Raw genomic sequence first — 12921 nt, forward strand, 5'->3', positions numbered from 1 at the left:
GTGTGTGTGTGTGTGTGTTGCTGGACTTCAAATCCAGGGTGAACATACTAGGTTATACCCTCTGCTCCAATCTCACTTTTTCAAATTCATATGCGATCTCCAAAAGTCTTTTGTGTCCTGAATTTCTTTGATAAATTTTAAAGGTACTATTTCTCTAAAATTGCTTTTTAAGTTTATATTAGCCTTTAAGACATAATAAATATTCATTGAGGAAGGACTGGAATATAGTGTATGACAGCACACTTGCCTAGCATATGTGGCCCTAGTTTGATCTCCAGTACTACACAGACACACATACACACACACACACACACACACACACACACACACACACAAATGTTACTTGAGGAAATATTTGAATCATGTACACATTCCTAGGTTTCTCTGGTTAATTTTATTGCCATTAGTTTGATTACAGGTTAAAGGAAGTTATCTAGTATCTTAGGATTGTCTGAAGTTGTGGCCTTTTCCAAAAGTCATACCAGAACTTATAAAGCAGGTGCCTTTAAAGGATGTAAACGTACTCCTGAAAGTTTATCACTGCAAAAATTTTTAGCAATTCCTCCTTTGGAATTAGAAATGTTACTATTAGATAAATTTCAAAAGATTAAAATTAGAACACGAGTTTCTCTTTTTGCACACTGCATCTGAATCTCAGCACAGCCGCCTCCCCAGTGCGAATGTCTGCTGAAAATGTACTCATTCTTTCTAATGTGTGGCAGCATCCACACAACATTCATTTGGTTTCCATGTTCTTTTCTTTTATTATAGGCTATAAGATACAATAGATGTCCTTAAAACATGACTATTTTTCCACTATCAAGCCTCATATATCACTGAATAACTCCACCCAAAGCTTCCAGATACAAGTAATCACAAATCATAACAAACACATTTTCCTGTTTGAAACCAAAGCATCACACAAAAGCTGGAATGAATATGCTGAGTGAAATTCAGTTCAGCTTATATGACATTATAGAAGAGGAAGATGGCTTTTACATTATAAGAATTCTTACTATGGCCTCTTTTTTTGGATTCAAATGACTTCTATTAAGATAATTTTATCTAATCAGACTAAGACTGTTACCTTCCTTAGTATGTGTGTGTTCACAGGTGTATGGGTGCGTGTGCACATAAATGTGGAGGTTAGAGGTTGACATAAAGAATATCATTTATTCACAGTAGAGTTCCAAAACCATAGTCATTAAAATTGTCTGGTAAGAATTTATTCTATAAATCACTATAATTGTGTATTTTACTTGACATTTTTTATATGAAAACAACTGACAATCTGGAGACATTGAAAATAGTCCTTTGATAGTTATAAATTTGCTGGATGTCATTAAATAAAGGAAAAGATAGCAAAATCATACTCCACCAGCCCATCCTGCTCTGCTTTCTTCTATATGCTCCTGGGTCTAAAAGACAAAAGTTCATATCAAAGTATAAGAACATTTTTGTTTTCAAAAATGTAATTTATACATATGGAACAAGTTAAACTTCCTGATCAGAGGGTCCTGTTTCTGTCCTGCTAACTCAATCTTGAGTTTCAAATGACTTCATTAAAGATAGTGTTCAGCAGTGCTGCTGAATACATATGGGTAGATGAATTGGATTTACTCAGAATTTTTCTTGTTAAATTTTCCATGTGGCAGTATCTTAGAATTATCAAACATCTGTGGAGGGCCAGAGAAAACCAAGCATCTGGTGTGGTATAGCTAAAAAGGATTTTTGTAGTGGAGTTTAAGTTAAATTCTTTCTTTTCCAAGTCTTATGAAGTAGTTAGAAATGTAAACATTTGTATTTTTGTATTTTTGTCAAAACACAAAAGGATCACTTCTTGAAGAAGTGATGTTGTACTTCTGTGGAAAAATCCTTTGAAGAATTTTACTCTCACAACATGGAAAACAGAACTGTGAACATGAGAGAGAGCACAAATTAGGTAGTGGGTAAGAAAGATGGAGGCAGAGGATTAAACAAGAATACTAATGTTTTAATGCCGGTAGAGACCCAGATCAAGGTTGTAGTCGTGAGGTTAGAATAATAAGATGTTTAAAAGTTCAATCCTCAGAATAATTTGAGAGTTACAGACAAATAGTTTTAGAAACCTCTACATTAAGATCACTCAAAGAGGGTTAAGTGGAGAGTTGTAAAAGAAACTAGGATAATTGGCTGTTTACTCTTTTTTTTTTTTTTTTTGAGGACTTTCTATAACTGAGCTATCTTTCCCAGCTTCCTTTTCAATTGGATGTAGTCATGTGGTAAAGTCTAGCAAGAGTGTGAGCAGAAGTGACATGAGCTATCTGTGGCCCTTCCCATAAAAAAACCTCTCATGCAGATTCCTCCATTGTTTTCTCCATCCTACAGTTGAATGCTAATGACTTAGGACCAAGCATAAAATTAACAGAAAGGCCATCACCTGGTTTCTGAATGACTCTGTGAAGCAGAGTACCTCATCCCACACTTACTCCACTTTCTTGATTAAACCATTTAATTATTGAAATTTACTTTTACAGTAGTTCAGTTAGCTTAACTTGGAAACACAATGTAGAATAACATTTCTAGATGAGTGAGACTAAGAACTAGGAAAAAAGTAAACAACAGGGCCTGAGGAGATGACTTGCCTGGGAAAGCACTTGTCTTGCAAGTATGGTGACCATAATTTCAACCCGAGCACTCATGTAAAAATACCTGGTCAGGTTGCTTGCCGGCCAGCTAATACAACCTAATTGTTCAACTCCAGTATATGAGAAACCCTGTCTCAAAGGAGGTGGATGACATTTTTGAGGCTGAGACCTGAGGTTGCCCTTTGGTTCTCCCTACCCCCAGGAACACAGAGTCAAACAATGAGGAAGACCTTGAGAGTATGAGTCTCCAAAAAGACTTGAGGACACAAATGTTTAAAGAGTTTGGAGTTTCTCCTATAGTGATAGGCCAGTGCCTCAGAGGCAAGATTGGAAAAATACTAAGACTCTTTTGATTAATTATTTTTAACCATGAAGTTAAAATTAATTGTAGTCTACTTTGCAGAGAGGCAAGAATAATATTTAAGATGATTGTTTCCCAAACTTCGAATTTCTTCATAAATCTCACCAATATAATTAAATTGCAAGTAGCTCTTGTCAGCTTTACCTCTCTGTCTTAGGCAAACTTCCCAACACAAATAAAATGTTGATAGGTCACCGTCAGCATTACTGGGTTTCAAGACACAAGCACATTTGTCATGAGTATGGCTGTTGAAAAATTCAACACTGTTGTTCTCTAGTCAGAAAATGGAGCCCATGTATTTATCATCCTACTTTGAAATAGAAGTTGTTTAGAAATCTTAGGTTTATTTAATTTTGATATTCTAAATGCAACTACTTTTCTACCTATAAAGCTTATTTTCCAAGAACATCCAGACCTCATTGTAGGAACATTTTATATGTTCTATCCCTTTGGGTTAAAATTGTCTCCGATTTTGATAAATTAGAATTTCAAATTCTAAATCAATTGCAGTTTTTAATTGCCAAGTTTTTATAGTTTGCAAGCTAAAAAAATCAAAGCAATAGTTCTTAATACTTAGATTCAGTGATGTTGAAGGTAATATTTAACCAAAGTTAGTTAATCAGACCATCGTTTCTAATTAACTCATTTAATTAAGATCATTTTTTTACCAATGATACCACATTAAAGCCTATCGCTCTGAACACACATAAGAAAAAATAAGTGTCTAGCACATTTTATTAAGATTAGTCACCCTTTCTCAGACACAGTAGTGACTTAAAAATATATTTAGCCTGATTAATGTTCACTATTGTAACTCTGATCTATTTACAAACAGAGTAAAACCACTTTCCCTGTAAAATATAATGTCTTAATCTCTAGATGGAATTTAATGACTTACTTTGACTGATCTGTACTTTACTTTCACTTCATAAAATAGGTTCACTCTGCATTTGGTTTAATGAAACATTTCTTCATAATTAGAACTCTCTTGAAATGTACTCACAAACTTACTATTTAGAGAAAATATTTTTAATTTCTTAGTGTGTAAGAAGAGTAAAACATTTAATAAGAGCCAAACGTTTTAATTATTTAGACTGGAGTGGTAGTTTTTTGACTTTTTAATTTCAATAGATTGTGTTTGAATTTGGGCAACACAAATGATGTAAACTTAATGGTAAATATATACCTAGTTCTCAAGCTCCCCCTCCTCAAATAGGTACAGTAGGAGGCACTCTTCAAAGATAGCTGGGTAGGGGCTGGAGAGATGACTCAGCAGTTAAGAGCACTGACTGCTCTTGCAGGGGATCTGGGTTTGATTCCCAACACCTGCATGGCAGCTAACTCCTGTCTATAACTCCAGTTCCAGGGGATTCATTCCAAAACCTTCTTTTGTCCTCCATGGGCATTGCATAACACAGGTACACTTATATACTTGCAGGCAATCATAAAATAAATAAATAAATAAATAATAAATAAATAAATAAATAAATAAAACAATATTACCTCCCCAAATAATATTTTTAAAAAGATAGCTGGGTAAGAACATAAGAACCTATTAGTCTATGCCATGCCACATACCTTTAATTTAAACATGGCTAATATCTGTTTTCTTTTGATAATGTCTATATCTTTTGAAATGATTATTTTCAACTTTGACAATATAGAACATATCTAATTTGTATATCTTCTCCAATGTTCCTGTATAAAACATTAATTTCCCCAACACACCCATTGTTCTGCTTTTGTTGACTGCTAAACCTGAAGATCTCAAAAGTGTGAATCATCTGTGGATGATTCCTCCAATGCCACATTGTCTCATTTAGTCTTTTTCTCTATTTGATTTAAAAGTAAAAGTCATTCAAGAAAACAACTGGCATCCTATATTTAATAAAAAGGAGGCACCTTTTGTGAATATGGTGTACATTTTTGGCCTAGTAATAAGCAGTTGAATGCATCAAATCTGGCTTTACAATATGCAATGTTGACTCTAAATGAGACTCTATTGTTGTTCTTTCACCTCTGGAAACACATGTCAGTGATTTTAATACACTTTACCTTTGGACAATCCCATGCATACCAGTCTTCCCTGAAATCACATATAGACAAGACTGAGACATTTTGCACTCTTTTTAGCCACTGTAAACACACTCGTTCATCGGTAACCCATGTGAGCCAGCTGAAATAATAATCACTGCAAATAAATTAAAACAAATAGTTTCAACTATCAGCCCATTATGACACTTAAATAATTCTTAATTTATAATCTCTAAAACAATGTTTAATATTATGAGATTCTTATTCAGTAGATAAAGAAGACAAAACTTTCTCTATGGAGAGAGTTTAAATAGATCTGAAGACAAAAAAAGGAGTTCATTAATCTAATAAAATTATTTCATACTTGAGACTTAAAATTATTTAACCACTTAGTGTTTTTGTTTCTGTATAAAATTGAAATAATAATGTGATGATTTTAAATCTGTAAAGATGAGTTGAGAGTGTCTAAGGTGCTGAAGAACTATTCCTATTATATAGAAAATGTCAAAATCTACAAGATATTATTCTACTGTCATATTGGTAGTAATTTATAGAGTTCAAACAAGCCTCCTGACTCATGCACTGTTACTAGCATTCCATTTGCCATTTAAGGAGAAGAGCAGATGCTTTGAAAAACTGATCTCATTTGGTTACCCAAGAATGGATCCACTTGGCAAGGCAGGACAGAAGGCTCTGACCCAGTTCTCTGACCTATTAGTGAGCAGTCATTTGGCCTTCGTAGATTCTCCTTGGTGTGGCTGGAGAAGACCTATACCCTTTGTGCTGGGCACTGCGAAGTGGTTATGGAGGCACATAAATTGAAGGTCTGAGACCCCGTTCTCTTACGCATTTCAACTAGAAAGCCCACAAGGGACTGAATTAAGACTGGAAGGTTGCTAATAAGTAAGGTTAATCAGACGGGTATATATAAGGTATGCTGGAGAATTGAGAACATTTCATTTTCTTTTTTTATGCTTTTAGATTTTATTTTTGTTTTAAATTAGTGTGTTTCTGTTGGCGGGGTGCGGGGAGAACAGGGGTATTGAATATATGAGTTCAAGCTGATGGAAGCCAGAAAAGGTTGTTGAATCCCCTGGAGCTGGAGTTACAGGCAGTTATGAGCCATCCCACAGGGGCCTAGTGGGACTGAAGTCCTCTGCAGGAACAATATGCACTCTTAAAGGTGGAGCCATCTCTCTACCTCCAAGATTTCATTTTCCTGTCTGTCTGCAGATGGTTCCTGCACAGACAATTCTATATAGCCAGATAATTTAAACCAGACTACTTTCTAGTAACACAATGCTAGTACTCAGAGAGGGTTGTGTTAGATTTTATTGTTTATGATGCACACATGATGTGAATAGTTCATAAACCTTGGCTTGAGGGAAAGCAGACAAGACTTGAAAGGAACCAGATTGAAGATATGGTGAACTTTACTATCTGTATGCTCACCCCAAGCTCATACTTCTACCTATGTTAAAAGCCTAGGATGGAAAGCTTTAGATTCATCATTATTGTTTCCTTTATATAGGCAAAAGGATTACTTTAAAGAAGTTTAGGAAACTTGTGACTTTTAATTTTGCATGTCAATTTTACTTTTTGCTCTTGGCATGCATATCTTTAACTTACTAGAAAAGCAGTAAATCATGATGAAATTCAAAGTGCTAGAACTCCCTTTAAAAGCTGGAGGGATCCGAGATTCCTTACCCCGAGGCTATCATAGCTGGAACTGGCACTTCCATGGGGCCCACATGCTGAGGGTAAGTGATATCAACAATAAAAATCCGAACAACAGGGTTCTTAGCTCCAGCCTGCCAAGAAAATGGAGATTCAGCAGTTGATACATTTTTACTTACCACCAGTATTGTAAAGACACATAGGAATTTAGGAATATTTTAATAAGCTAATAAAGTTAAGTATATTACAGTTGCAGATATTTTGTATGGTAACCAGGAACCTCATTTCAGTTATACTTGCAAGGCAATAACAAATATTGTATCAACCAGAGTAAAAAAATACTCATTTAATGAGAGACTTTTCATTTATAGGAGATATTATTTGGTATATGAAAATGTAGTTATGTAAACCATAGTTTCTCCTCTGATTTTCAAAGCAGGTGTCTCTTATTACTACTAGGATAAAAATAAACACTATGCAGTACACAGGAGAGTGGAGAGAAGTTTGGTGGGGAAGAAAGTGGAAAGCAGGACTAAGCTAAACTGAAGCTTTTCCTTTTGCCAAACAATTTGGATTCAGACAATGACCAGAGTGCTGCTTCTCCCCATTTTTATGCCACCACTGCTGCCATTCCCTTGGGTAGGGAAGGGTTCACTACCATATAAAGTGTCTATGAGCCTCACAATGTTTTGTGCTTTCTGTGCTACTCTGTGCTTAAATTTTGCATAACAGTATATCTCATGCTTACGCGGTGTCTTAGAATTGCTATTTCACTTCAGAAAGAATCTTGCAGTTATAATAAAATGTAAATCCATTTTATGAAACTTGGGAATGCAGTGTTGAATGACTCAGTGCTGTCTGCATTCATCTAAAGGATGCTCTGTGTCTCTTGAGGTCGCCCATGTTAGCTAGGAAATCTTGGTTCTTTGGAATTTTCTCACCTTTCATTCCATCCAAAGCTGGAGGTTTCAATCACCCTAAGCATTAATCAGCAATATCAGTCACTTCTGAGCGCCAAGTATCACCATCTCCTCTTGCTCTCATTGATTCTCCGTAAGGGTCCAGTTCTTTGACATTTTGGGTCCCAAGTATCAGCTTCTCACCTCCAAGCATCTCCAGTTTCCCTGTTTTTCTACACAGCCCTCGAGTGGCCTTCTGTCTCAGTCTACTTTCTCTCTTAAATGACTTTTAATATAAACATTGCATTTCTACTTCTCTCTCTAGGGTGTCTTTGGCTCGTTTCAAAATCCACTTTCTGTAAATGCCACATCCATCTTTTCACATGTAGGGGACCTCCTGGAGTCATTCATGACTATGGTTTGGCAAGTAAGAGCAGTAGGGAGCTATGCATTGAACAGTCACATCCTAGAAAATATCCAGTTCTTGTGCAACAGTTGAATTTATTCTTTGATGGCTGTCTTTCATGTTTTTGCCTAATTTAAAATAGGCTACAGTGCTTCTTCACTGCACCTAACCATCCCACTACACACTCAGGTCCTTTTCCTATAGTCTTGGAATGGAATAAACTATGTAATGCTTATTTCCATTATTCGCCTTAAGGAAGAAAATGAGGCTCATAAACTTCATTTACCTTGTATGTCCACGTAAGCTCATAACTGGTGCTGATGCTACCTGACAGAGACATCAAATTCAACATTTGAATTTCTGGTTTGCATTTACATGAGAATTCAAGAGGGAATTGTGAAACAGAACTTTATCCTGAATTTGGAGCACAGAGTATATATAAAAAAATTAAAACTAAGTTAAGCTTGTTTTTCCTCCATGATCTAGACCATATGTTTTTCAAAGATTCTGCAATGGATTTTGCAAAGACTACTTCTTCCAGCATAACCAGATGTCCAAAGCAACAGATGTCCACATAAACAATAGAGCACAGAGCAGTGTTTGCTTTACAATGCACAAGGACAAGAAGCTCTCTAAATGTGTTGATCCCACCTCTATTCATGGTAATGATTGCTCACTTTGATACCAAGGAAATGAAAGAATCTACTAAAAGCATTCAACATACCTTTGGGTATGGAATATTTATCGTTCTAGGATATTGTTCATCACCATAATAGGAATAGGCAATAACTGGTATATCTGAATCATTAAATTCTGCATATGCCAGAAATTTTCCATTTGGAGACCACCAAAGAGCATATTTTGTTGCAAGCATTTCCTCTGAAAAATAAGCATTTGCATATTAATTACAATTATATCTTATGCTTAAAATCATTATCAGTACTTCTAAACATTTACTGACTTAAATAATTTATTTAATACAAATGTGACACAAGCCATACTTTGGTTATTAAAAATTACTCTGGAATAAGAGGAACAGTTTAACCTTAAATTCTATTGCAAACATCAATTAGTCTTGTTAGTAATTACTATTAATCAGAAATGTAACATTTAAAATAAATAATAAACACATCAGCAATAATTAATTTTCCCTTCAGGGCAGATCTTTAAAAAATAATAACCTAAATTAGCCCAAACAGACTATACTACAAGCTTACATAGACAAGATTGGTTACTAAGTAGACAATATCTGAAGTAGATAAAACAGGTTGTGGATTTACTACAGAATGACATAACCATTGAAAGACTGAAAGTTGTTTCTATCCTAAGAAATTTTTAATTAGGGGGTTAATATATGTAATAAAAATATATGCACATATATCTTTCTAAAGGCAGAGACTAGAGGAAAAAAAGGCTAGTAAACCCCTTAAGATCCAATTAAGTCCTGTGTCCTGCATGACCTAGAATGAGGATAAAATTTAAGAGAGTATCAAATATTAAGAACATTTTCCCACAAAGTAACACCTTTCTTTAGTTTTGAAAATTAAAAAAAAAAAGAACTACTTTTAAAGAAAAAACAAACATGGGAAAATGTATTTATTTAGTAGCTGAGGACCATATACTTCCTGGAATATTAATCAAGTACATTTCATAGTTATATTCAACAATATAAATTTGGCAAGTACCTGATAATAAGATTTTATTCTTTAAGACTAGACACCTCCTGTTCATAACCTAATCATAGTTTTCAGAAGTAAGGTCACTCATGGAAATAAGATACCATCCAGCTACTTCTTACTGAAAGCATAAAATTATTTTTAATTATAAACCTAATAGGGAAGTGGTAGAAAAATATTACAGCTTACCTTCATAAACCCAGTCTGGGATTCCATTAAATACTTTATTTTCTCTTCCACTGTATGTTATTTGAAAAGGTGGGTCTCCTGGTCTTTGTTTCAAATAAATATTATTTTGATAGACATATACCTAGAAATGACAATAAGTTATTCAATAGGAGGAAATTCCATAGCAAATACAATAAAGAATTTTATATATTTGTTTTAATTATTTACTGTCTTTTAAAGGGCTGGTATTCAGAAGTAAAGAAGATTCAAAAGTAAAATACTTATTAGGTTGAAAAATATAATCAACTCATATTAGCATCAATTATGATTTTTAAAATCTATATCAAATAAACACAGGCAGTCAAATAAATCTGAATATTAATAGCTAGCCAGATATAATCTTTATTTAGAGTCCTTAAATAAGAGCTTGGACAAAATTTCATGTTGTCTGAAGCTAGTCTGGGAAACTTGTGAAAACCATATTTTTCCTGAGTTTTCTGGCACAACGCATTCTGGCTGAGTATAAGGATAAAGTTTTTGACTGCGATATTTAAAGAAGTCTATCCATGAGCTTGAGATTTTGCGGAATTCTCAAACGGGTTTCAATTTATCCAAACTCTTCCCGTTCTTAACCACTGAAATAGTCATGATGTATCTTTTTTTTTTTTTTTTTTTTTCCTTCCTTCAGGCAGGGAAATGTAACAAAGGCCAAAATCAAATGGCTCCTCTTTTATTTAAATGATTAAACACTTCTATAATTTAAATACTTACTAATTTGCTCCCGACAGGAGACCAGCATAAATACTGAATTGGACGAGGAAGCTCATATCCTCTTACAAATTCCCTATGAAAGAGAGAGAGAAAAAAAATAGACACACAGCAACTCTTACTGTTCAATGCAAAAAATCTGCATAAACAGAAAAAGTAAACAAACCGTTAAAGACAATTGTAAGAAAAATCCCCACTTCTCCAAGCTAAAATAAGGACACCAGGAATAAGGTACCATAGTCATGGAGAGTGATTATCACTCTTCCCCTAGTTATTCAAAAGTCACTTCACCTTTCCATGTCTCAGTTTTCAGACCTTCATAGGGAAGTAAATGGATAATAGACTTACAGACTGGGAACACCTAGCGATTATCTAATAGAGTCCCTTTGTTTTATAGAAGAGAGCTGTGAGACATAGAGAGATGATAATGATTTTAAAGATTGCATTGCTAGTTCTTGGGCAGACCCCAAATGAAACTCAAGTCATTTAACCCCTGAGACTGTAAAATTTGCACACAGCAGACTAAGATGGTTGCTGAAGTGCCTTCCAGCTCTGAATTTCTATAATTGGGCTCAAGTTTAATATGTGCTCTTCCACATTCTCATTCACAACCCCCATCTCTGTGAATGCATATGAATTTCAAATTTTTGAAAATAAGATGCCATTTGACAATCTCCCCAGGGATCTGACTTAAAATCAGAAAAGGAAAGGAACATCTGATCTCAAGCTAAACTGAAAAACAGATCGTATACTGGGCAGTGTGCCTTAAGCTTGCAAAGTTCTCCACCCATGGGAAAATTTCAGATAATCTATTGGCCAAAAATCTCAACTCTAAGGTTTAGAGTCATTCTGTGAGCATTTAGTTGAGTGAATTGCACTGTAGAGCTTTTACAGTTCTTCAGTAAGAATGCATCAAATGCTTATGTGTTAAAGATCCAGAAGGGGCCATGCTTAAAGTTTGACTTGTCTTCTGGAAAATTATATTAGTAGCTTCATCAAGACTGTTTTTGTGGGACAGCAAAATAAAATCTAATTTCAGGATTCTCAAAAAGACCCCATTCCTCTTCAAAAACAACCTCTGTTTTATGGACCTAACATTTGTTTGACAGTTGTTCTTCTCTATTTTCTGAATACTTGGATGCCTATAAGACTATAATACATTTTATTTTGATTTAAATTATTATGTAATGCAGAACAACACTTAACTGTCTAGAACTTGTAATGCTAATTACTCTTGCCTTTACTTCTCCTTCACATCTCCTATTCATGATTCAAGGACTTTCTCCTCCCCTTAGAGTCAAGAGTTATGCAATTTGGGAATCTTTTAGATAGACCCATTGAGGGGTACCCCGATTGCCTCACCCTGTGTCCCTGTTCAGCATGTAAGAAGCCAGAGTGGTTGATGTCCCTATTCCCTATTGGCAATTTGGGTAACCCCTTCAGAGGATGGCATGATAAGAATAGGAGGTAGGAATCGGCTAGGCAGTTAGGGTAAAAAGACCCCAAAGGAAAGTAGCCAGTTTCTTGGCTAAAAGTCAAAATGTCCTTGGGCCTGTTAGCAACATACTCTGTTCCAAAGGCCAAAAATGTCAAAAGTATTTGGGGGCTTATATCTAATCCTTAAAATAGTTTAAGGCTACCTCTTCAGAGGGGGGAATGTTGGAGGGGAGGGAGTGGGCATGGATTTGATCAAAACACCTTATATGCATGTATGAAATTCTCAATAAAGTATGTGAAATAAAAACAGAAAATGCTATTATGACATTAACTATATATGAAAATCCCTCCCAGAAACCCAACTCCAGTGACTTAAAAGGCACTCCTTTAAAGAAAATGTGAAAGAACATGAAAATATGTCAATGTTTAGGTTTTTTTCTTAGCAAAATTAAAAAAAAAAAATTCTTGTAACAGTAACAAAGCTTTCTCTCACTATGAAGAGTACATTATTACTGAAAAATGCCAGTATATATCTGGGCTTGGTAGCACACACTTGTAAACCCAACATTTACAAGTGGTAGGAGGTTCACAAGGCATGTAATAAGACCTTGACTCAAACACCAAAACAAACAAAAACCAACAAAAACCTCCAGAATAATGAAAAAGTAAAGGAGAAAAACAAAACACCAGCATTAAAATTGTATATATTTGATGACAGAAAAGGGATTTAAGTGAATTACAGTATCTGAAGTTTACAACGAAAATAAGTCTGCAATAAAAAATGTATATTTTTTCCTTTATAAAAAAAATTTAAAAAAAGAAAAGGGACCAAAAAAAAAAAAAAAAAAAAAAAAAAAAAAAAAAAAAA

At 34.6% G+C, this 12921-nt stretch overlaps 1 protein-coding gene across 5 annotated transcripts in view; it reads right to left on the reverse strand.

Annotated features, from left to right (window-relative positions):
• Window positions 1-12921, reverse strand: part of Fap (fibroblast activation protein alpha) — a 76570-nt gene that overhangs the window by 39038 nt on the left and 24611 nt on the right. For 4 of the 5 annotated variants that reach the window (XM_008845757.3, XM_029569685.1, XM_029569687.1 and 1 more), the window contains 6 exons: window positions 10620-10692; window positions 9870-9990; window positions 8729-8883; window positions 6730-6833; window positions 5044-5179; window positions 1374-1418 (listed from right to left, as the gene is read on the reverse strand). In XM_008845757.3, coding sequence (XP_008843979.2) covers window positions 1374-1418; window positions 5044-5179; window positions 6730-6833; window positions 8729-8883; window positions 9870-9990; window positions 10620-10692 — 634 coding nt within the window. The remainder of the gene's footprint in view (window positions 1-1373; window positions 1419-5043; window positions 5180-6729; window positions 6834-8728; window positions 8884-9869; window positions 9991-10619; window positions 10693-12921) is intronic. The other variant, XM_017801259.2, reaches the window with a different exon arrangement.

Source organism: Nannospalax galili, unplaced genomic scaffold, assembly GCF_000622305.1.
Source record: "Nannospalax galili isolate Female #2095 unplaced genomic scaffold, S.galili_v1.0 scaffold540, whole genome shotgun sequence".
Lineage (NCBI taxonomy): Eukaryota > Metazoa > Chordata > Mammalia > Rodentia > Spalacidae > Nannospalax > Nannospalax galili.